Source organism: Pseudophryne corroboree, chromosome 5 (assembly GCF_028390025.1).
Source record: "Pseudophryne corroboree isolate aPseCor3 chromosome 5, aPseCor3.hap2, whole genome shotgun sequence".
Lineage (NCBI taxonomy): Eukaryota > Metazoa > Chordata > Amphibia > Anura > Myobatrachidae > Pseudophryne > Pseudophryne corroboree.
The window spans coordinates 107798253-107824562 of record NC_086448.1 but is presented as its reverse complement, the minus strand read 5'-3'; the positions used below and the strand labels follow the sequence as shown (position 1 = coordinate 107824562).

The window sequence follows — 26310 nt, the reverse complement described above, 5'->3', positions numbered from 1 at the left end:
TGGAGTAATGCAGGTGCTGGTGGGGAGGGACTGCTCAAGGAGACCAGTAGACACATAGATATGACAGCCTAATAAGTCTGACAATGTTTTTCTAATGCTAACAATGTTTTCTTACAATGTTTAAAAATGCTTTGTTTCTCTTTTCTTATTGATGGTTATTGTCGAGTTATGTAATGTATATATGCACATGAATTGTTCTCTATCTCTTTTGTTTTTTTTTATTTTCTCTCTCTTCTCACTCATGTTTCCATGGTTTAAAGATGCTATGTCACCCCTCAGTTGGACCAATGGTAATGCCAGATTTTTGCTCCTTACAGAAAGATCGTCGGTTAGGAAGGAATATTGCATCACCAGAATGATCGTTTTTGAAGACTGAGAGACAACACCTTTGAGAGGACAGCAGAACAAGAAGAACAACAAGACGAGAGAACTTATTATCGTAACGAGTTCTCTCCCCCTCAAACTGATTTTCTTATACCCCATTTACAAATTTCTTCTTTTCTCCTCCTGTAAGATGGACTTGCCCCAAGAGACTGTGATATGGATTTTTCCCGTTAACCATGATGTTGACCAGAGCAGTCTGTTTCGGTGAGAGTACCAGTGAGGTCGAGAAAGGATCCAGAAAGGTCCTGATGACTGAGACGGAGGTGTAAATTTCCAATAGCAACCCAATCACCAAGCAAAGGCGAGTACCGGGCACGATCTAACAACCATGTTATTTGTAAACAACTGTGAAGGAATGTTAGTTCAAAAAGAAAGTTGTATCTGTAGGCTCTGTAACAAAGAAATGCCAATCCAGTTTTAATATCCATATGGACCGGCATCCATTGAGTGACTATCACTCTCTAGTGGGTAACGTGTTAAACCAAACAGATTGTTGGGTATGCTCTCAAGTACCTCAGGGTCATAGTAAATCAGGGCTAGTACCATTTCCTTTAACGGTAGGGGAGGTACTTGAGCTAAAGGGTGGGAGACCGGTGGATAGGAGGTTTAATATCTCCAGCCCTCCTAGTTTGAAGCTCCACCAATACCATGTGGATAGGTCCCTATTATGTTTTAATATCTCCAATCCCCGTAAGCCGGGAAATTGGGAAGTGTCATGGAGCAACCTTACCATGACCTTTTCACACAGAGCAGATAGAATGCCTACAGATACAGAGCTGGTACGCCACATAGCCAGTAGAGGAAAATCTTTCCGGTATCGATATACCTTAGGAAATAGGATTACTAGAGTTGGAGAGGTATCACCAGGATACTGTGCACATATCATAGAAACTGATACGTGCATTAGGCAGATGGAAGAATTAGGGTCAGGAGATTTCACCTGGAAGGTTTGTAACATGGTCATGTCCTTCTCCGTCCCATATGTTCTCCCCGATGATGCATATTTCATATGCGGGAGAAAGGCGTACAAGTGGCTTGCCCCAAACTCTGAAGGATTGTGTTATATTGGAAAAGTATTGCCTGAAGTGATGACTGTTACACATGACAAAATGAAGGACATACACCGTGGTGCCCAAGCTCCTTATACTCACACTCATTACGAGCACCGAGTTAAAAGACAACTGTCAGAAAGGTTAGAGCATCCGGCCTCTGATCTTATCCATGAATCCACCGGGATTCAGGTTCTGGTAGCGTTAGATTTCACTCGTACCGCTCGAGGAGTGATGAATTATAGATACATTTCCGCACTCGCCAATTTGTTAGATAATATCACTGAAATGTATGATGACACGTTTAGATACACTGGAAGAGAACTTCAAGCCTACAAAACAGAACTAGTTCAGCATAGGATGGTTCTTAATTATCTTACAGCAGTAACAGGCGGATATTGTGTTACATTGGCAACACAGTACGGCATAAAGTGTTGCACGTATATCACAAATAGCACCGAGGATCCGGTAGAGGTCATAGACCAAAAGATGGACGATATTCTCCAATTGAAGTGGGAATTTCGTCGAAAACACAATCTCACCCTTGCTGCTGTAGGTAATGAGCTGACTAGTTGGGTGTCATGGTTGAACCCGCGAAATTGGTTCTCCGGTTTGGGAGAATGGGCTCAAGGAGTCATAAAGGATGTTGGAAAGTTTCTACTATGTATCTTGGGTGTCGTTATATCAATTGGATTGATATTTAGATGCGGGCAGGCTTTAATGAGGTGCAAACAAAGTACAAAAGTGATGAGCTTGAGGAGTGAGGAAACTGTAATTAACCTGGATTTGATTTATGACCCAATGATAGAAACCAGAATGTGATGAAAAATGCGATTATACGGTCCGTTTCTTTCACCTGTTTTTCTGCTTTTCTCCAAGATGCAAAGACCCCCTTGGACGTGGAAGTTGACGAGACGCTATACAGACAACAGACAAGCACCAAAGATGAAGTTTTGACAACCTATGATATGGACACTTGATGAACTTTGCCATGGATCCCCAGTTTCCCTAGTACTTTTAAACTCACGCTAGCCCAACATTTTTTGTAAATCTGATGGCTCAGACAAAGCTATTTGCTCATGCCTAAGGAGCAATACAGCGCAAAGAAGACGACTCTCAACAGATACCGAACACAACCTCAACGACAGATGTACATTTCCCTGACATAGAATATCATTGCATTCTCCATAAGTGTTCTTTATCTTCATCTCTACAACCCTCAGGTAATAACACACATAGTCGACAGGGAATACAGGCACAGATATCAGCAACCACATACCTCCCCCATTCATGTATCATCAACTAAAATGTGCATCCCCATTTTGCTACAACCATAGCCGAAATGAGCTCGGTAGAGTTTGACAGCCCATCCACAGACCCTTAGTACGGGATAAGAAGGAATTCAAATGTATACTTCGCAATACCTCGAAGCTTGATTTACCACACGTACGGCACGATGATACATGACCCTCCAAACATGGACTCATACACACATGCTTCTACTCTCTCACTAGGTCATACCCTTTTCACACCTACTCCTCTCTTCTTCCTTACCCCACCATGGAAATCAATTAACCCCTGACTTACATTTTTCTCCTTAAACGTTTTGTGGCAGTTATTATTGACTGCCAAAGGGTGGACTGTCGAAGTCAGAAAAATGTCTCTATGCACGTTGCCATATTTGCACCGCACACTGGTCCGTGCTGCGCATGCGTGCGCTCTCCCGTGGAGGCGCATACCCGCAATAGCGTGCACTCGCAGGCGCGGTATGCGTATTTACGGTAGAGTTTACGTAGTCGTAGCGTGCGACCCATTCGTTACAACTGTTCACAATTAATGTAGTTTATAGATCATGGTCCCTTTGATAGATTCTGAAAGTTTGGTTAAAATAGAATGTCCCTGAGCTGAGGAGTCCCTCTTTGCATCGTACGAAGGGTCTAACAGGAATCATACAGCAGTGTTTGGTACCCATCGGAAGAGTATTTAATTAGCAATATTCCGGTGTTGGTTTGGAGCGTATTAATTGCTCGTGCGAATAGTTATGGACATAAGAAGTTATGTCCATTTATTTATTATTATTTGTTCTTACTTAGTCATGCATCTGAACAGTTGGAGACAGGCATCAGTAGGTCTCAAATGTCTCTTTGACCTCAGAGATCCCCCAAACAATAGTTTGCATGTTAAGAGGGCCTCATATCTACACATGCATAAGGTAAACACAGGAATAGTAATTGAAGATCAATTGTACTCCAAATCAGTATCTTTCCCGCAGACGGAGTACAATAGCCTTTAATTACACTGAGCTTTTGAGACTCAATAAGGAGGGCCAACACCTGTGTTTACAAATGGGGCTGGATTTGTATACAGGAGAATGAGGGCTGAGATGTCATTGTCTCAACTGAAAGTGGACATCATGAATATAGAACAAAACCCAGACAGGAATGTGTTGGTCATCACCCATTGTGTTACATAACCAAGGCCACTGATGCAGCTGGCTCACATGCTGGGAGGGACACACACTTCCTGTGGTTGACACACCCCCACAGCTGGAATGCAGGTATGATATACCCACTGGAGATCACAGGGCTGACTGACACTCAGAACTAAGCTAGCATCAAGCAGCATGGCGGCTACATCCCCAGGACAGAATTCCTTCCCAAAGGCTAAGTATAGAATCACATGGCTATAGAAGGAAATATAGACATATTGCTTTCTGGTTTAAATAGGATATTGTAACTTGGCTGTGATGATTGTTGGGTGTTAGTGTTGGTGCCCTGTGGAATCTGTGATGGTAGCTGGGATCTTGTTAATCATAAATACCACCATGCAGTACTTTTGAATATGTGCTGGTAGCAATGGCAGGCTGATACTTGTGAGTACCTGGTGGTCTGGTCTTGTGATAACTCATATGCTCTGGTTATAGAGATACTGTGTTTGCTTGAAATTGTGAAAGGTGATTTAGATTGTTTGGAATTGTAAAATCAGAACATATGCATTGTTTTGAGGCTTGGACATTTTGGAATAAAATGGAGTCTAGCTTCTGCCCCATGCGGCATTGTAGGGACGATTGTGTAGCTGGGTGTTGTGTATATAGGGACAGGCAGCATGGGTAAGCTCAAGTACTTTCTAAACAAAGATTCTCAGCATTGATTAACTGCGCAGCGATTGTTCCTCACATGTGTAAGCTTCGCTGCAACCATATTGTCTTTTAATGTTATTGTGAGCCAATCTCTCTCAAATCTCTCTCTCTCTCTTGTCTTCTCATCTTCTCTTATTTCTCCTTAAACTTAACTGTATTGTATTGTAGTGTGTTTCCTGTATAGTTATCTGGTTAGGTGGTTTATGTTATACTGTAGTGTATCATTTGTACTGTGATTCCTTTTTGCAAGTATATTAGTTATAATACATAGTTAATAGGCTTTGGAACCTAAACCAGTATCTGTGTATTTTCTATAGTGTTAAGTGTTCACTTGAGCGTCGGTGACGCTCAAGCAGCTTTGTAGTTAGTCAGGTTACACAAGGTTGCACTTACACCCTGTACTCACATTAAGGTATTCAGTGTATTTCATTGGTATAAGGTTTTAACATAAAGGTATAGTGTTGTGAGCGTCTGCATCGCTGGTGACCTCCTCGTGGTCTCGAGCGTAGGCTACGCTACAGCGAATCATTCCCCTAGACATAACCAATAACGTGTCCTGTGATCACTGGGCCGTGAGCGAACGTGACGCTTGAGCGTCTCGCCTACGGCTTAGCGATCGTTACGCAGATAGCGTACCCATACGGTATTTCTTAAGCAAACAGCGTACAGTGTTCTTAGCTTCATAAAGGGTTGTTTATACGACAAAAGGGAATTTGGCATTGTCAATATATATAGGGACAACCTTAATAAGTGTGTTCCCTTTATAGCAGCTCAAATATTATAAATATCGCCAATAAGTGCCCCCCCTCTCTGTTTTTACCCTGTTTCTGTAGTGCAGTGCAGGGGAGAGTCCTGGGAGCCTTCCTCGCAGCGGAGCTGGGCAGGAAAATGGCGCTGTGTGCTGAGGAGAATAGGCCCCGCCCCCTTTTCGGCGGGCTTCTTCTCCCGTTTTTTTTTTTAACCTGGCAGGGGTTAAATACATCCATATAGCCCCAGGGGCTATATGTGATATATTTTAGCCAGAATAGGTATATTACATTGCTGCCCAGGGCGCCCCCCCCAGCGCCCTGCACCCTCAGTGACCGCTGGTGTGAAGTGTGCGGAGAGCAATGGCGCACAGCTGCAGTGCTGTGCGCTACCTCATGAAGACTGAGACGTCTTCTGCCGCCGGTTTCTGGACCTCTTCTCTATTCGGCATCTGCAAGGGGGTCGGCGGCGCGGCTCCGGTGACCCATCCAGGCTGTACCTGTGATCGTCCCTCTGGAGCTAGTGTCCAGTAGCCTAAGAAGCAAATCCATCCTGCACGCAGGTGAGTTCACTTCTTCTCCCCTAAGTCCCTCGTTGCAGTGAGCCTGTTGCCAGCAGGACTCACTGAAAATAAAAAACCTAACAAACTTTTTCTAAGCAGCTCTTTAGGAGAGCCACCTAGATTGCACCCTGCTCGGACGGGCACAAAAACCTAACTGAGGCTTGGAGGAGGGTCATGGGGGGAGGAGCCAGTACACACCACCTAGTGGTCAAACTTTTAAATTTTGTGCCCTGTCTCCTGCAGAGCCGCTATTCCCCATGGTCCTGACGGAGTCCCAGCATCCACTAGGACGTCAGAGAAATATATATATATATATATATATATATATATACACACACACACAGTTGTCGGAATGGACCTGACAACCCTTATTCAAAGAGCGGCCAAATCCAACTGTCGGATTTGCCCGTTCCCGGTGTCCTGTCCTGCTGCTGCTGTCAGCTGCTGCCGAGTGCGCTGACGGAGGCAGCGGGGAGAGCTGTCAGCGGCGCCGGGGGAAAAGGGGGGAGCTGTAAGCGGCTGCCGTGGGAAGATGTCTGCGGCGCTGAGGGGGGGGGGGGGGCGGAGATGTCTGCGGCAGTGGGGGCAGCAGTGGAGGAGAAGGAGACGGAGCGGAAGAAAGGAGGAGACTGGGAGGGGGGGAGGAGAAGATGGGGTGAGCAGCAGCTGCAGTAGCGTAACTGGGACCCCGCTTGCTGGAGCCGGGTAGACGCTGCCGCTGGGTTCCTGCCCTCCCTGCTGTTCTCAGCTCCCTCATCTCAATCCAACTTCTTTTAAAGTTGGATTGAGATTGTCGGAAACGGGGCTAAAACCTGTTGCATTCCGATAAGTCACATTTCCCAACTTGTCGGAAAAAACGGGGCCGTAATGAATAGGTCAGAATACCTTCCGACCTAACACTGTCGGAAGCTGCCGTCTTTCCAACAAGACGGCAGCTTCCGACAGTTATTGAATATACCAGAGAGAGAGAGAGAGAGAGAAAACAGGATTTTGATACCTACCGGTAAATCCTTTTCTCCTAGTCCGTAGAGGATGCTGGGGTCCACTTCATGACCATGGGGTATAGACGGTTCCACAGGAGCCACGGGCACTCTTAAGACTTTTCAAAGGGTGTGAACTGGCTCCTCCCTCTATGCCCCTCCTCCAGACCTCAGTTTTAGAAATGTGCCCAGGCAGACTGGATGCACTCTGAGGAGCTCTACTGAGTTTCTCTGAAAAGACTTATGTTAGGTTTTTTTATTTTCAGGGAGAACTGCTGGCAACAGACTCCTTGCTTCGTGGGACTGAGGGGGCAGAAGTAGGAACCAACTTCCTGAAGAGTTTCATGGCTCTGCTTCTGGCTGACAGGGCACCATTAGCTCCTAAAGGGTACTGAACAATAGCAGTGTCTAGATGCTCACTCCCACAGCACGCCGTCACCCCCCTCACAGGGCCAGAAGTCAGGTGAGTAGAAGACAGATCTTCTATCAAGAAAAGTGACGGCTGAGGTACAGCGCGGCTGGCGGGAGCGCAGCGCGCTATTACTGCCCACACACCCAGGAACCCTCAGAAACTTGAAACTGATCGGTGTGTCGCTGATATTGAATTATAGTTTCTGAATTAATCAGTTGTTGTATATACAGTATATTAATGATACAGATGTGCCCTCACGCACCTAGTCTCAATATGCCATGCAGCATGAGACACCTGGCGCAAGTGAGCCGTAGAGACTGGTACAGCATCACACACAGTGAAACACCACTCACTGTGTACCTGAGACCCTGGGCTGTGACGTTAACTGCACAGGAATTAGCTTTAAATATGTACAAAGCGGCAAATGAAGGACAACGGAACTTGGCACGAAAAAAGCCGTAGCCACTGCAGTGTAGCATTTCGTAGACTCATTCGCACACATGTCGCATATCAAATGAATCAGTGCAGTCTCCTTAAGTCAGTTCTGCAGAAGGAGTTTAACATTTTTAACACTGCACATGCTCCTCAGCCAAGCACACACACCTACATGCAATACAGAGCTGTACACAGCCCACATGCATCCTCACATACAAGGTACTCTCTAACTCCACTGCTCCCTACATCTCCAATCTCATCTCCCTACATACTCACTCCCGCCATCCCCGGCCGGCCAATGACCATCGCCTCTCCTCTACCCTGGTCACTGCATCCCATGCGCGTATCCAAAATTTTGCCTGTGCTGCCCCCGTTCACTGGTACGAGCTCTCCCGACCTTGCAAAGCTTGAAACGGGCACTGAAAATCCACCTGTTCATCAAAGCGTACCCTTCCGCATAACTTTTTCTCAGGGTCGCTCTCCCAACCCCCTGCCTCATGCCTTGGCCATCTAGGCCTCACTTACTTCCTACCATCAGGCTGTCTTCTGCTCGCTGAAACCTCATGTCACCTGTCTGTCTCTCCCCTCCCCTTAGATTGTAAGCTCCTTGGAGCAGGGCCCTCCTGTTCTCACAGCCCTCTTCTCTCACACTTCAAATACAGCTCTCTCCTACTCAGCAACCATCTATAACCACATCTCCTCTCGCTCGTGACTGTTCATCTCTTCCAATGGCTGCCTGTCCTTAGTAGTTGTACGCCAATTACTCCTTTGCTTCCTTACATCTCAGCTGTATTGTGTACTGAGAACTGTACTGCTAATTGTTACCTGTGCTGTTTTAGTTTTTCAGTTACTGTAATGTTAAGCTCTGTGTACTCTGTATTGTTCTAATGTCTGCCGTATGTACGGCGCTGCGAAACACTTATGATGCCTTATAAATAAAATATAATAATAATAATGATTCACTTCTCCGCTTGTGGCTGCATGTGCATAACTGGGCGGCAGACAAACCTCTTGTATCAAAGACAGGGATAGTAAAAGTTATAATACTAGCAGCTGCATAGATGTGTACAGCTCAACATACAGTAGAGACAGATATCTGCAATTAGATCATTGAACACAACGTAAAAGTGAACGCGGCTGACTTGCGTGGAACTCTGATCTGGACTTTATGAAATAAAAGAGTAAAACAAACAAACCTGAAAGTTAGACAATGTTCCCAAAAAAATCTCTGCTCTCTTCCAACTTGCTCCCTGTTTACCACTCTGGAACCAAAGTTCATAGGTCACATTGCCAAACTGAATAAGAACCTGTAAGTTAGAAGAAAAGGTGGCATTAACTTATTGCAATTAAATAAAAACAGTTCCACAATACATGTTGCATTTAACGATCATCCACAGTCCAGACATGTGTTGCATATCTCAATTGAATTGGTTGTATCATCCCTTTCGAGTATCATGTGATGTATCCCTGGTCTACAATATATGGCACAGTTAATAATGGTCCCTACCAGGGTTAAAGATTTGTCCCTAAAACAATGTATATATACTGTACGTTTGGCTTAGGCACAATAAAAAGCTTCTTGATTCCCTTTCCCCCATTATTCCGATAATGTTTACTCCAGGTCATGTAACGTGACTTATGTTAAATCCAGAAAAGTGCAATTAAATCAAAAATTTCTAAATAAGAACTTCAATGCCCCAAGGCCTACCGAGACTGCCCCACATGTGACTCATTCAGTTGTATCAGCTCAGGAGAAAAGTGCCAATGGACATTACTTTATAATGTTGGGGACTATGACATGGGCCTATTCTAAAAGTGCCTCTGAAGCCAATGGTATGTATGGTAAGGCATGGTATGGTATGTATAAATGTCCTTTTACATTGGTTACTGAATTTAATGTATTTTTTATATGTTGTTAAATATTTTAATATATATATATATATATATATATATATATATATCTCTATCTATCTATCTATCTATCTATCTATCTATCTATCTATCTATCTATCTATCTGTATTCTGCATATTATGTTGTGATGGATTACTTACATAAACTATACACCAGTGGTTACCAAACTGGGTAGTTTGACACCATGGGGTGCTGCAGAGCACTTACAGGGGTGCCACGGGTTGGAGGTCCAAGGCCAAATCAAGTTATTTATGATCAATGTGTCAAAACCAGTGCTGGTGGCTGCTAATCATACAGTATGGATAAACAGAAGCAGAACAAAAGTGACCCCTAAGAATGACTTAGAAGTACAATTTACTTAATTTTATATTTTTTTGCTGAATTTCTGAATAAGTAACTTCTGGCCTAGGGGCGCTGTGAAAAATATGTTGATTCTATACGCAGGGGTGTAGCGAGGGTGGCTCCGGTGGAGCGCGAGCTCTGGAAAAGTTAGAGGGTATGCCGCAGCCTGACCCCTCCCTCCGCCCGCTATACCATGGGCGGAGGGACAGGCAGCCACAGAGCAGGAGGAGGAGAAGCAAAAGGGCGCACACTGACTCGGACACTAGGTAGGGAACAGGGCAGCCAGCACATGCCGGAGCTCTGTCATCCTCTTTATATGTCTCACTATCTGCTTGTAGCTGTGCAGCGGGGTTATTTCTGTCCTGCTATACCACTCTCTGCCCTGGCTGCTCCAGCGCCTCTCTCTGTCCCTGCTGCTGCTCCAGCGCCTCTCTCTGTCCCAGCTGCTGCTGCAGCCCATCTCTCTGTCCCAGCTGCTGCTGCTGCAGCCCCTCTCTCTGTCCCAGCTGCTGCTCCAGCGCCTCTCTCTGTCCCTGCTGCTGCTCCAGCGCCTCTCTCTGTCCCAGCTGCTGCTGCAGCACCTCTCTCTGTCCCAGCTGCTGCTGCAGGGCCACTCTGTCCCAGCTGCTGCTGCAGCGCCTCTATCTGTCCCAGCTGCTGCTGCAGGGCCTCTCTCTGTCCCAGCTGCTGCTGCAGGGCCTCTCTCTGTCCCAGCTGCTGCTGCAGGGCCTCTCTCTGTCCCAGCTGCTGCTGCAGGGCCTCTCTCTGTCCCAGCTGCTGCTGCAGGGCCACTCTCTGTCCCAGCTGCTGCTGCAGCGCCTCTCTCTGTCCCAGCTGCTGCTGCTGCAGCCCCTCTCTCTGTCCTAGCTGCTGCTGCTGCAGCCCCTCTCTCTGTCACAGCTGCTGCTGCAGCCCCTGTCTCTGTCACAGCTGCTGCTGCAGGGCCTCTCTCTGTCCCAGCTGCTGCTGCAGCCCCTCTCTCTGTCTCAGCTGCTGCTGCAGGGCCTCTCTCTGTCCCAGCTGCTGCTGCTGCAGGGACTCTCTCTGTCCCAGCTGCTGCTGCTGCAGGGCCTCTCTCTGTCCCAGCTGCTGCTGCAGGGCCTCTCTTTGTCCCAGCTGCTGCTGCAGCGCCTCTCTCTGTCTCAGCTGCTGCTGCAGCGCCTCTCTCTGTCTCAACTGCTGCTGCAGGGCCTCTCTCTGTCCCAGCTGCTGCAGCCCCTCTCTCTGTCACAGCTGCTGCTGCAGGGCCTCTCTCCGTCTCAGCTGCTGCTGCAGCGCCTCTCTGCATTAGAATCTGCTGAGAAACATGTACTGTGGTGTGACACGTATAAGCAGCTCTACTGTGGCATAACATGTATAAGCAGCTTTACTGTGTTGTGTAACATGTATAAGGGGCTCTACTGTGTGGCATAAAGTGTATAAGGGGTACTACTGTGTAGTGTAATGTGAATAACGGACAATACTCTATGGTGTCATCTGAATTGGTATAATTCTGTGGCTACTCCCCTTTCCCATTTAGCCATGCCCCTATATTTTTGTTGCGCGCCTTTGGCATGTAACATGCACCCAATTCAGTACAGGAAAGGGGGCGCACAAACATACCATTGCTCAGGGCAACATGGAACCTTGCTGCACCTCTGTCTATACGGCGCTGTGGTTCAAGAAAGTTTCTGAACCTCTGCTATAAACTAATGTTATTAAAAACATCAAAAACTATTCACCCAAAAAAATTGTGCTATTTTCACTATTATTTTAATTATACAGTAACTATCATTATTTGTACGATTTGACTAGAGCACATTCATGCCCAGTTGAACCAGACACTCCCCCCCCCCACACACACACACCCCACACACACCCCTCCTCCCCTTCCCTGTAATTCGTAATTTCGAAGAAATCTATTAAGGGATCTTTGGTGCTTATGATGGTCATCTGTACTCACACAACATTACCAGGGATATAGTGACCATATATCATTGTGTCTGTGGCTATGAAACCCCCTAACAAAAGCAACAGGGTCATTGATGGAAGGTGCAGTCATTAGATGACCATTGCGGGCTTGTGTATACTGGATGACCATCCTAACACCAGGGATTTATCCGGAAACTCGGACAAATCAGACCATGACTCTGCAGACATATTAGCGGGATTGCAGACTTTATAGCGCCAAAAGGCTAGGTCAGCTATAGCACATAACCATAGGCATCCCGTAAAAGAATAGGCTGGAGGCGAGAGTTCTATAAAGATCCATGACAAGGTGAACTAAATCATCATGGGCAAAGAATTAACGAATGAAGCCCTGACGTCATCCCGCCTGCGCCAAACGGGTGTGAAGACGGGAGCGCGTGTACCAGCATCGGGACCAGCCGGCAGGACGCGATTCACAAGAAAGAAACACAGTCTGGACGTGACTAAAGGTAGGCAGCACTAGGGATAGTTAGATAGACTTTCCCACTGCAGCCGCAGTACGGACCGCAGCGCCGGCATCTATAAAGGGACTCCCGCACAGGACTTCTCACACCAGCACGAAAGTGCTGTAAACATTGCTCATTAACCATTTCTTTTTCCACAGGTGTTTGCAAAAAATATTTTATTATTTTTATTTGATACATTTAAGCGCTCTTGTCATTCCGTTTTATTGAACTAAATCATCCTGCTTACTACAGGCCTATTTTAAATTATATATAAGGATGAAATATTTTGAAGACTAATAAGCCTAACATGCAGTTTTCCAAGAGATAAACAGCTGCCTTGTCTGACTTCATCAGAGGGCTGCAGTGACAAAATGCGTAGGGGCGTGACCTAGCGCAAGAATAGTGTGGAATGGAGACATACTTCTCCGATGTGGTGAAGTTCCATAACCATTATTTTAATGTGTGATGTACTTACGGTGGTCAAATACCATCTGTTGTGGTACATTATTTTCAACTGATTGTGACAGTGGCTGGAATAAATGTGACTTTTTAAACAGTTTCATGCACTATGGAGCGCCCTTTCTTTCACTGATTCTAGATTTAAAACCGTATATGGATGCGGCCATATTAAAGGTGATGCAGTCTTAAGAATTTGAGTGCAAATGAGATCAATTTGATTCCATCTATTTAAAGTGGACGGTCTACCAGTGATACAGCAGATACTGGGATATGTGGTTCCACAACGAGACTTGTGAGGTGGACTAATTGCGCATAAAACTTTTTTCTTCTTTTTTAAAATAGGATTTTAATACCTACCAGTAAATCCTTTTCTCTTAGTCCGTAGAGAATGCTGGGGATGCTTCAAGAACCATGGGGTATAGACGGGATCTGCAGGAGACATGGGCACACTATAAGACCTTGAATGGGTGTGAACTGGCTCCTCCCTCTATGTCCCTCCTCCAGACTCCAGTTATAGGAACTGTGCCCAGGGAGACGGCATTTCGAGGAAAAGAATTTATGTAATTATTTTAAAACTAAGGTGAGATACATACCAGCTCACACCTCAAACACGCCGTACAACATGGCATTTAACAGCAACGCATGCAACGGCATGATCAACAACAGTCACAGATGGACTGAACTCAACGCAACATGAGCATAACTATAACCAAACTGCAGATACAGCCAACACTGGGACGGGCGCCCAGCATCCTCTACGGACTAAGAGAAAAGGATTTACCGGTAGGTATTAAAATCCTGTTTTCTCATACGTCCTAGAGGATGCTAGGGATGCTTCAAGAACCATGGGGTTTATACCAAAGCTCTAGAACGGGCGGGAGAGTGCGGATGACTCTGCAGCACCAATTGACCAAACAAGAGGTCCTCCTCAGCCAGGGTATCAAACTTGTAAAACTTTGCCAAGGTGTTTGAACCTGACCAAGTAGCCACTCGGCAAAGCTGTAATGCAGAGACCCCTCGGGCAGCCGCCCAGGATGAGCCCACCTTTCTGGTAGAATGGGCTTTCACCGACTTCGGTAACGACAATACTGCCGTAGAATGAGCCTGCTGAATCGTATTACAGATCCAGCGTGCAATAGTCTACTTGGAAGCTGGAGCACCAATCTTGTTGGGAGCCCACAGGACAAACAGAGCCTCTGTTTTCCTAATCTGAGCCGTTCTGGCGACATAGATTTTCAAAGCTCTGACCACATCGAGAGACTTTGATTCCGCCAAGGTGTCAGTAGCCACTGGAACCACAATAGGCTGGTCCACATGAAATGATGAAACCACTTTCGGTAGAAATTGCTGACGAGTTCTCAACTCCGCTCTATCAGCATGGAAGATTAAATAGGGGCTTTTGTGAGACAAAGCCACCAACTCAGACACCCGCCTTGTGGATGCCAAGGCCAACAACATGACTACTTTCCAAGTAAGGAATTTTAACTCAACCTTGTGTAAAGGTTCAAACCAATGCGATTGCAGGAACTGCAACACCACATTAAGATCCCACGGTGCCACAGGAGGCACAAATGGAGGTTGGATGTGAAGCACGCCTTTCACAAAGGTCTGAACTTCTGGAAGGGAGGCCAATTCTTTCTGAAAAAAAGATCGACAAGGCTGAAATTTGTACTTTAATGGAGCCTAACTTAAGGCCCGCATCCACACCTGCTTGCAAAAAATGGAGTAAACATCCCAGGTGAAATTCTTCAGTAGGAGCCTTCTTGGATTCACACCAAGACACATATTTTCTCCAAATACGGTGGTTATGCTTTGCCGTTTCTTCTTTCCTAGCCTGAAGAAGTGTGGGAATGACTTCACTGGGAATACCCTTCCGGGCTAGGATTTGGCATTCAACCGCCACGCCGTCAAACGCAGCCACGGTAAGTCCTGATACACGCACGGTCCCTGTTGCAACAGGTCCTCCCGAAGAGGAAGAGGCCAGGGATTTTCTATGAGCAACTCCTGAAGATCTGGATACCAGGCCCTTCTTGGCCAATCCGGAACAATGAGTATCGCCTGAACCCTTGTTCTTCTTATAATTTTTATCACCTTTGGAATGAGGGGAAGTAGAGGGAACACATATACCGACGGAAACACCCACGGTGTCACTAGGGCGTCCACCGCTATCGCTTGAGGGTCCCTTGACCTGGAACAATATCTCTGAAGTTTCTTGTTGAGGTGGGACGCCATCTTGTCTACTTGAGGAACTCCCTAATGACTTGTCACTTCTGCAAAGACCTCTTGATGAAGACCCCACTCTCCTGGATGGAGATCTGCTGAGGAAGTCTGCTTCCCAGTTGTCCACTCCTGGAATGAAGACTGCTGACAGAGCGCTGGCATGTCTTTCCGCCCAGCGAAGAATCTTCGTGGCCTCGGCCATTGCCGCTCTGCTCCTTGTTCCGCCCTTGCGGTTTATGTATGCCACTGGTGTCACGTTGTCTGACTGAATCAAGACAGGCAGACCTCGAAGAAGGATGCCGTTGTAAATGGCCCTTAATTACAGAATGATTATGTGTAGACAAGCTTCCTGGCTTGACCACGGTCCCTGAAAGTTTTGACCCTGTGTGACTTCTCCCCAGCCTCGGAGGCTTGCATCTGTGGTCACCAGGATCCAATCCTGAATCCCGAACCTGCGTCCCTCCAGAAGGTGAGAACTGTGTAGCCACCACAGAAGGGAGATTCTGGTCCTGGGAGATAGAATTATTTTCCGGTGCATGTCCAGGTGAGACCCGGACCACTGGTCCAACAGGTCCCACTGAAGCACCCTGGCATGGAACCTGCCATACGGAATGGCCTCGTAGGCCGCAACCATCTTCCCCAGGAACTGAGTGCATTGAAGAACTTACACCCTTGCTGGTTCCAGAATCTGTTTTACCATGTTCTGTATTTCCAGAGCTTTTTCCACTGGAAGAAAAACTCTCTGCAATTCTGTATCCAGAATCATACCCAGGAACGACAGCCGTGTCGTCGGATCAAACTGTGATTGTGGCAAATTTAGGAGCCAACCATGTTGTTGCAGAATCGCCAGTGAAAGGGCAACATTTTTCAGCAATTGTTCCTTGCCCTTATGAGGAGATCGTCCAAGTATGGGATAATTGTGATTCCCTGTTTGCGCAGAACCATCATTTCCGCCATTACTTTGGTGAAAATCCTCAGAGCCATGGACAGACCAAACGGCAACGTCTGAAATTGGTAATGACAATCCTGAACAGCGAATCTTAGGTAAGCCTGATGTGGAGGATATATGGGGACATGCAAGTAGGCATCCTTTATGTCGACCGACACCATAAAATCCCCCTCCTCCAAACTGGAGATCACTGCTTGGAGAGAAACTTGAATTTGAATTTTTTTAGATAGAAATTGAGGGATTTTAGGTTCAGAATCGGTCTGACTGAGCCATCCGGCTTCGGGACCACGAACAGGCTCGAATAAAATCCTTCCCCCCATTGTGACGGTGGTACTGTGACAATGACTTGATTTTGACACAACTTTAGAATCGCAGCGCTTACTACCTCTCTTTCTAGAAGAGAAGCTGGCAAGGCCGATTTGAAAAATCGGTGAGGGGGCACGTCTTGAAACTCTAACCTGTATCCTTGGGTTACTATTTCCACTATCCAAGGATCCAGGTCCGAGTGCACCCAGACCTGACTGAAGAGTTGGAGACGTGCCCCCACCGGTGCGGACTCCCGCAGAGGAGCCCCAGCGTCATGCGGTGGATTTGGTAGAAGCCGGAGAGGACTTCTGCTCTTGGGAACTTGCCACAGCCTGTGACCTTTTTCCCCTTCCTCTTCCCCTTGCACCAAGGAAGGAGGACCCACGTCCTTTTTTGAATTTATTGGTCCGAAAGGACTGCATCTGATAGTGAGGCGATTTCTTCTGCTGTGCAGGAACATAAGGTAAAAATGAAGACTTACCCGTGGTAGCCGTAGACACCAGGTCAGTGAGGCCGTCACCAAACAAGACCCTACCGTTAAACGGTAGAGACTCCATCGCCTTCTTAGAGTTAGCGTCAGCATTCCATTCATGAATCCACAATGCTCTCCTTGCTGAGACTGCCATGGCATTGGCCCTTGATCCGAAAAGGCCAATATCCCGTGCAGCTTCTTTTAGATATGCTGCAGCGTCTCTGATATGACCCAGAGTCAAAAGCACGCTATCCCTGTCTAGGGTATCTACCTCAGATGACAAGTTATCTGCCCACTTTTCAACAGCGCTACTAACCAATGCCGAAGCAACGGCAGGCCTGAGTAGCGACATAAATGGATTTTAGTGTATTTTCCTGCTTACGATCCGCAGGACCTTTTAGGGCTGCCGTGTCGGGAGACGGAAGCGCCACCTTTTTGGATAGACGCGATAAAGCTTTGTCTACCGTGGGGGTTGACTCCCACCTTTCCCTGTCCCCAGAGGGGAATGGATATGCCACTGGAATTCTTTTGGGAACCTGTATCTTCTTGTCAGGATTTTCCCAAGCCTTTTCAAAAAGCGCGTTCAGTTCATGAGAGGGAGGAAACGTTACCTCAGGTTTCTTTCCTTTAAACATACAGACCCTTGTATCAGGAACAGCAGGGTCCTCTGTTATATGCAACACTTCTTTTATCGCCACAATCCGTGTCCGTGTCGGTATCTGTATCCTCTATCTGGGTAAATGCACGTTTCTGTGACCCCGAGGGGGTCTGGGCTTGTGACAAAGCATCCTCTTAGTCAACCGATTCACATTTGCATTTAAAACACTCAACATATTTACCCAATCATCCGTCGGCGGTGCCGACACGGTCACTCTCACAGTAATTTCTGTCCCCACTCCAGCCTCCTCCTGGGAAGAGCACTCAGCCTCAGACATGTCGACACACACGTACCGACACCCACACTGGGGCTCTAGGAGACCGACCCACAACAAAGCCTGTAAGAGAGACACAGAGGGAGTTCTGCCAGCTCACAACCCAGCACCTATCCCGGTACTGAAGCAAGTAAAGAGACTGCCCAGACCTGTTAGCGCTTTATGTATATATATATATATATATATATATATATATAAGAGAACACAAACGGGCGGCACTCCACAGGATTTCCAAAAGTAACACGACAGCACACAGCTGATAATATCAACGTTTCAGGCACGCTTTATTGGCGCCTTTCGTCAGGACAAAGAATCAAAGTGAATAAACATACCTTTATAGCAGCCAATGTACCCACCACCTCCCGGCGTCTCACCGCATTTCCGGAATTGATCGGCATTACGTCCCTCCACGCGACGCGAACGGGCCAGCTTCGGGGGCGGGGCTAGTATCCATGGTGACAGTGCACCAGTACACGCCTTCCCCAATCCCCAGCAGACACTCCGGGAGCGTGCAGAGACGTCCGTCTCTCAACCAATCCGGCGCTGGTAGGCGCAGCAGTATCTATGACAACCCAAAATACAGGAAATCAAACACCATAGATATGAATCAAAACGAACCAACATATATATTACTACACACTACAACATGAATATATTGCTGACCATCTTCATGTATGTTAAATAATCAACCTGTATATATTAACCGAGAGATTGTTATTCAATAATCAGAAACCCACATGCTTGCATAAAATAAGTGCATCGTCTGCATGTCGTATGTAATATGGAGAAATACCCCTATACTTCTGCCAACTTAGAAAGGTATGATACGCTATTCTATTCAAGATAATGTCAAATTAACTACACACTCGACATATCTATAGCCTGGTTGTCTAATAAATAAACTTAATAGAATACCTAGGTTAATGTGACAAAAAGGCAATATAACTACTTAGAAGTTAGTCACAATGTAAAAGTTATAACAACCTATAACAAGAGGTACTAAACCTAAAGGAAACAGGTCAAGGATAAGTTCTCATTCAGCCCCCCGGGGGACATGGTGTTCATTTCAAATATCCATTTAGATTCGAGCCGGATTAATTTCTTATTTCTGTCACCACCTCTACTCAGGGGTGGGACATGATCCACCAGTTTATAGCGAAGTGTCGCCATCGAGTGGCCCGCTTCCTTGAAATGTCTGGCCACAGGTTGATCAATCGTTTTTCCTTCCAACGCCTGTCTAATGGCCGACCTGTGTTGGGCTGCTCTCTCACGAAACGAACACATCGTTTTTCCAACGTATGCAAGTCCACAGGGACACCTGATTACATAAATGACGTATTTCGTCGTACATGTGAGGACATGTCTAATCTTGATCTTCTTCCCAGAATGGGGGTGAACAATGATTGAACCTGTTTCCAGATAACGGCAGGTTGTACAACCTGTACATCTGTATGAGCCTGGCAATTTACTCAAGAAATGTGATCTGAGCTCTTTGCCTTGTGGTGTCACATCATTATGAACTAGCCAGTCCTTCAGATTTTTCCCTCTCCGATGGCAATGAAGCAACTGGCTATCCTTAAGGGCAGGTATGGATTTATCGGTTTGTACGATCGGCCAGAATTTCTTTGCATTATTTCTTATTAAGGTACTGGCTACATTAAAGGTTGTGCTGAAAGGGATGTGTTAAATGATAATGATACCACACCTGAGCAGGTTGAGGAGGCTTTTTTCACTGAAAATAAAAGAGCCTCGCTAACCTTCACTGCGTCAAAGGAATTGAATGCTATATTTGAAAAAGCATGGGTAAACCCCGAGAAAAAATTCCAGATCCCTAAAAGGGTCTAGGTGGCGTTTCCTTTCCCTGAGGAGGATAGGAAAAAATGTGAAAACCCGCCAATTGTTGACGCCTCTGTGTTCAGACTCTCAAAGAAGGTGGTTTTACCTGTTCCAGGATCTACCGCCTTAAAGGAGCCGGCTGAGAGGAAAATTGATAACACGCTTAAATCAATGTATAAGCGTATCATACGTTTCTAAGTTGGCAGAAGTATAGGGGTATTTCTCCATATTACATACGACATGCAGACGATGCACTTATTTTATGCAAGCATGTGGGTTTCTGATTATTGAATAACAATCTCTCGATTAATATATACAGGTTGATTATTTAACATACATGAAGATGGTCAGCAATATATTCATGTTGTAGTGTGTAGTAATAATAAGATTTTACTTACCGATAAATCTATTTCTCGTAGTCCGTAGTGGATGCTGGGAACTCCGTAAGGACCATGGGGAATAGCGGCTCCGCAGGAGACTGGGCACATCTAAAGAAAGCTTTAGGACTAGCTGGTGTGCACTGGCTCCTCCCCCTATGACCCTCCTCCAAGCCTCAGTTAGGATACTGTGCCCGGACGAGCGTACATAATAAGGAAGGATATTGAATCCCGGGTAAGACTCATACCAGCATCACCAATCACACCGTACAACCTGTGATCTGAACCCAGTTAACAGTATGATAACAACGAAGGAGCCTCTGAAAAGATGGCTCACAACAACAATAACCCGATTTAGTTAACAATAACTATGTACAAGTATTGCAGACAATCCGTACTTGGGATGGGCGCCCAGCATCCACTACGGACTACGAGAAATAGATTTATCGGTAAGTAAAATCTTATTTTCTCTGACGTCCTAGTGGATGCTGGGAACTCCGTAAGGACCATGGGGATTATACCAAAGCTCCCAAACGGGCGGGAGAGTGCGGATGACTCTGCAGCACCGAATGAGAGAACTCCAGGTCCTCCTCAGCCAGGGTATCAAATTTGTAGAATTTAGCAAACGTGTTTGCCCCTGACCAAGTAGCTGCTCGGCAAAGTTGTAAAGCCGAGACCCCTTGGGCAGCCGCCCAAGATGAGCCCACTTTCCCTGTGGAATGGGCTTTTACTGATTTTGGCTGTGGCAATCCTGCCACAGAATGTGCAAGCTGAATTGTACTACAAATCCAACGAGCAATCGTCTGCTTTGAAGCAGGAGCACCCAGCTTGTTGGGTGCATGTCACGATCCGGGTATCTGGACGCCATTTCTTACCCATCAGATGCCTCCTAAGGCTGGCTCAGCGCTCCAGGACCGGATCCCATCTGTTATCCTAATGTTCACATTCCTGCATCCTCTCCTGTCTCTCTGAGACGCTGTCACAGTAACGCCTTATTACATCTGGCATGGCGTCTCCCGCGGCCTCCGCCGCCGTCCCTGAGCTTCTGCATGCAGAGTGTCAGAGTGGCGATTACGTCAGCCGCGTCCTCCGCTGTGTCCGCGTGGTTGGATGTGCACTTGTCAGCCTGGCGTCTCCTGTCTCCAGTGGCCGGCGCCGCCATTACTGTTTTCATTACCACATGGATTACAAACCAAACTTCCCTCCAAGTGTCTGCATGGGCGCAGCCATCTTGGATTCTGTCAGCTGATCATTTCCTCCAATCTGTTGTCAGTATTGTTAATCTGCATAATTGCCTAGCCAATCCCTTCCTTGCTGCAGGTATAAATACACTGTGCCTGAGCAAGGAAGGCGTCAGTGCTTTGGTTGTCAAACCTAGTTCCTGTTTGTCTCTCTCCTGTGATTGTCTTCCAGGTTCCAGCTCCTGTCTCAAGACTTCCACCATAGAGACCCGCACCAGCATTCCACCTGCGGTGTAGCCTGACTCTCCAATCCATTGTGGATTCATCTGTTTCCAGCTACAACATTACCTGCTTCCAGCTCAGCTTCCAGCAGAGTACAGCTTCCCTTAAAGGGCCGGTGTCCTTTCTACACTTTACCACTCTCCACCGGTATTATTATTTCTCCGCTCTCAAGTTCTACATTTCAGTTCATATTTCATCGCTCCCAAGTTCATTTATTATTTAACTGGTTCCAGCCAGTATCCACTCCGTGCTAACAACAGTCTGGTTCCAGCCAGTATCCACAGCAGCTGTTTTATCTTCAGCAACCCAGCTTTTCCTGGAACACCAGCTGGCACAATCCTGGGTTATCTCCATTGCTACAGTCGGGCCTGGTAAGGACTTTCCATCTAGAAGATCATAAGAACTATCTCACACTACCAGTGCCCTGTGGCTCCTGCCATCCTGTAGTACCCAGGAACTGTATTTATTCTTTGCTGACTTTTACGTTTTCTTTTACTGCTGCTGTGTTGCGTGGTTGTCATAATAAACATCATTGACTTTTATCCAAGTTGTCGTGGTCACGCCTTCGGGCAGTTATTATTCATGTTACTTACATGTCCAGGGGTCTGATACAACCTCCCAGGTTCCGGTACATCTCAGCCCCTACAACTGAGGCTGCCTCCCGTCAGCTCAGGCCCTCAGTTGTGACAGTAAGCACTGACCTAATGAATCCAGCCGGAGACCAGGATCAAGCGGCCAGGCCGATGCAAGAACTGGCAGCCCGACTAGAACATCAGGAGGCTGCACAGGGCCACATCATCCGCTGTCTCCAGGATCTCTCTACTCGGCTGGATGGGATTCAGACAACTCTCCGTGGATCAGGCGCGTCTGGTGCGTCAACCACAGTGACTCCAGCTATAACCCCACCCACCTTACCCATTTCTGCTCCACGTCTTCATCTTCCAACGCCAGCAAAATTTGACGGATCTCCAAGATTCTGCAGGGGATTTCTCAACCAGTGTGAGATTCAGTTTGAGCTACAACCTGGCAATTTTCCCAGTGACCGTACAAAAATTGCCTACATTATTTCTCTTCTCAGTGGCTCAGCCCTTGATTGGGCATCACCGTTATGGGAGAGGTCCGACACCCTGCTATCTTCCTACACTGCCTTCGTGTCAACATTCAGGCGCATCTTCGACGAGCCAGGCCGGGTAACCTCAGCTTCATCCGAGATTCTCCGTTTACGCCAGGGGTCACGTACTGTAGGACAATATCTGATACAGTTCCAGATCCTGGCATCCGAACTGGCATGGAACGACGAGGCCCTGTATGCTGCATTCTGGCATGGCTTATCTGAGCGTATTAAAGATGAGTTAGCTACCAGAGACTTACCTTCTAAGTTAGATGAGCTAATCTCACTCTGCACGAAAGTTGATTTACGTTTCAGAGAGAGAGCAACTGAGCGTGGAAGATCATCTGCTCCAAAATCTTCTGCTCCTCCTCCTCGTCAACTGTCACCATCTAAAGATGAGCCCATGCAACTTGGCCGTTCCCGTTTAACTCCTGCTGAGCGCCGAAGACGTCTCTCCGAGTTTCTCTGTCTCTATTGTGCAGCTCCGTCTCACACCATTAATGCCTGTCCCAAACGTCCGGGAAACTCCAAATCCTAGCTCGCCAAGGAGAGGGCCGGCTAGGAGTAATGATCTCCTCTCCATCTCCTCAAGATTGTAATCTCCCAGTCTCGCTTCAAGTTGCTCAACGTTACCGGAACGTCATTGCCCTCCTTGATTCCGGAGCAGCTGGGAACTTTATTACCGAAGCCTATGTTAAACGGTGGTCCCTACCCACCGAGAGACTTCCTTCGTCCATTTCTTTAACTGCCGTGGATGGCAGCAAAATTTTTGATGCAGTTATTTCTCTAAGGACTCTACCAGTTCGTCTGAGAGTGGGAGTTCCTCATTCCGAACTTATTTCTTTTTTAGTGATTCCAAGAGCCACACATCCTGTGGTCCTGGGCCTTCCATGGCTCCGTCTTCACAATCCCACAATTGATTGGACGACTACGCAAATCCTGGCATGGGGTTCCTCCTGTGCTGAGACATGTTTGTTTAAAGTATTGCCTGTCTGTTCTTCCTCCCCCAGGTCGTCTGATGTTCCACCTCCTCCATATCAAGATTTCACGGATGTGTTCAGTAAAGCTTCTGCTGATATCCTTCCTCCTCATAGAGAATGGGACTGTCCGATTGATCTCGTTCCAGGGAAGGTTCCACCTCGAGGCCGAACTTATCTGTTGTCTCTGCCTGAGACGCATTCTATGGAGGAATATATTAAAGAGAACCTAGCAAAGGGGTTCATTCGACCTTCTTCTTCTCCAGCCGGCGCAGGCTTCTTTTTTGTAAAAAAGAAAGATGGTGGTCTGCGGCCGTGCATCGACTACAGAGGTTTGAACGACATTACCATCAAGAACCGTTATCCTTTACCCCTGATTACTGAGCTCTTTGACAGAGTTAGCGGAGCTACCATCTTTACAAAGCTGGACTTGAGAGGTGCATACAATCTCATCCGGATCCGTGAGGGTGACGAGTGGAAGACCGCCTTTAACACCCGTGACGGACATTATGAGTACCTCGTCATGCCCTTCGGATTGAGCAATGCTCCAGCTGTCTTCCAGCATTTTGTCAATGAGATCTTCAGAGACATTCTATACCGTCATGTCGTGGTCTATCTAGACGATATCCTCATTTTTGCCAACGATTTAGAGGAACATCGTTTTTGGGTTAAAGAGGTTCTGTCCCGTCTCCGTGTCAATCATCTCTATTGCAAATTAGAAAAATGCGTCTTTGAAGTCAAGTCCATTCCGTTTCTAGGGTACATTGTGTCCGGTTCCGGACTAGAGATGGATCCTGAGAAACTACAAGCAATCCAAAATTGGCCGGTACCCTTAACCCTCAAAGGGGTCCAGAGGTTCTTAGGGTTCGCCAACTATTACCGAAAGTTTATACGAGACTTTTCCACCATTGTGGCGCCTATTACTGCTTTCACTAAGAAGGGTGCTAACCCGTCCAAGTGGTCTGAAGAAGCCATGCAAGCATTTCATCTTTTAAAACAAAGGTTCATCTCTGCGCCTGTTCTGAAACAGCCTGACATCGACTCTCCTTTCATCTTAGAGGTGGATGCCTCCTCCGTTGGAGTAGGAGCGGTGTTATCTCAGAGGGCTAAAGATGGCCATTTACACCCTTGCAGTTTCTTCTCCCGGAAGTTCTCCCCAGCTGAGCGCAACTATGCCATTGGCGACCAGGAGTTGCTAGCCATCAAGCTCGCTCTAGAAGAGTGGAGGTATCTGTTGGAGGGAGCTTCTCATTCAATCACCATACTTACAGACCACAAGAACCTTTTATACCTGAAGGGCGCACAATGTCTCAACCCTCGTCAGGCCAGATGGGCACTTTTCTTTTCCAGGTTCGACTTTAAACTCCAGTTCTGTCCGGGCTCTCAGAATCGCAAGGCCGATGCCCTTTCCCGCTCATGGGAGCAAGAAAATGAGTCAGAGTCTTCAGACAAGCATCCTATTATAAATCCGTTGGCATTCTCCACGGTAGGGATGGACTCTACGCCCCCATCAGGGAAAAGTTTTGTGAAGCCGATGCTAAGGAAGAAGCTCATGCATTGGGCCCATGCTTCCCGTTTTGCCGGACATACAGGTATCCAAAAAACCCTGGAGTTTATCTCTAGGTCCTATTGGTGGCCAACTCTGAAAAAGGACGTCTTGGAGTTTATTGCATCTTGCCCAAAGTGTGCCCAACATAAAGTATCCCGCCAGTCGCCTGCGGGGCAACTGGTTCCACTATCCGTTCCCCGTCGACCATGGACCCACTTGTCGATGGATTTCATTACAGACTTACCCATGTGCAACAAGTTCAATACCATCTGGGTGGTAGTTGACCGGTTCACCAAGATGGCACACTTCATTCCTCTCACCGGTCTTCCGTCAGCTTCCAAGTTGGCTCAAGTATTCATACAAGAGATCTTCCGACTCCACGGTCTTCCTGAAGAAATTATCTCAGATCGAGGAGTTCAATTCACAGCCAAATTCTGGCGAAGTTTATGTCAAGTCCTCCAAGTCAAGCTAAAGTTTTCCACGGCTTACCATCCTCAGACCAATGGTCAAACCGAGAGGGTGAATCAGGACTTGGAGGCCTTCCTCCGCATCTATGTGTCCTCCTCTCAAGATGACTGGGTTCAATTACTTCCCTGGGCCGAGTTCTGTCATAACAACCAGTATCATTCTTCATCTGCTTCAACACCATTCTTCACTAACTTTGGATTCCACCCTAAAGTCCCTGAGTTCCAACCGCTTCCAGCAACTTCTGTTCCCGCAGTGGATATCACCTTGCATCAGTTTGCCAATATCTGGAAGAGCGTACGATCAGCTCTGCTCAAGGCATCGTTCAGGTACAAGAAGTTTGCGGATAAGAAGCGTCGAGCAGTTCCTGCTCTCAAGGTGGGTGATCGGGTATGGTTATCCACGAAGAATTTGAGGTTAAGAGTTCCCAGTATGAAGTTTGCACCTCGCTATATCGGTCCTTTCAAGATTGAACAAGTCATCAATCCTGTTGCTTACAGACTCCAGTTGCCTCCCTTCTTAAAAATACCCAGGACATTCCATGTTTCCCTGTTGAAACCGCTGATCTTGAATCGGTTTCATTCCTCACTTCCTCCAACTCCGAAAGTCCAAACTCAACGAGGCGTTGAGTATGAAGTGGCCAAGATCCTGGACTCACGTCACCGTTACGGTCAACTACAATATCTTATTGACTGGAAAGGTTATGGTCCTGAGGAACGTTCATGGACCAATGCTTCTGATGTCCATGCTCCTGCCTTGGTCCGGAGATTCCATTCCAAGTTTCCTCAAAAGCCAAAGAAGTGTCCTGGGGCCACTCC

At 46.9% G+C, this 26310-nt stretch overlaps 1 protein-coding gene across 1 annotated transcript in view; it reads right to left on the bottom strand.

Annotated features, from left to right (window-relative positions):
- The window catches only part of MALRD1 (MAM and LDL receptor class A domain containing 1), a 1363691-nt gene that overhangs the window by 770889 nt on the left and 566492 nt on the right, over nucleotides 1–26310 (bottom strand). Inside the window, exon 21 of the mRNA XM_063925153.1 lies at nucleotides 8905–9015. Within this exon, the coding sequence (XP_063781223.1) occupies nucleotides 8905–9015 (111 nt within the window). The remainder of the gene's footprint in view (nucleotides 1–8904; nucleotides 9016–26310) is intronic.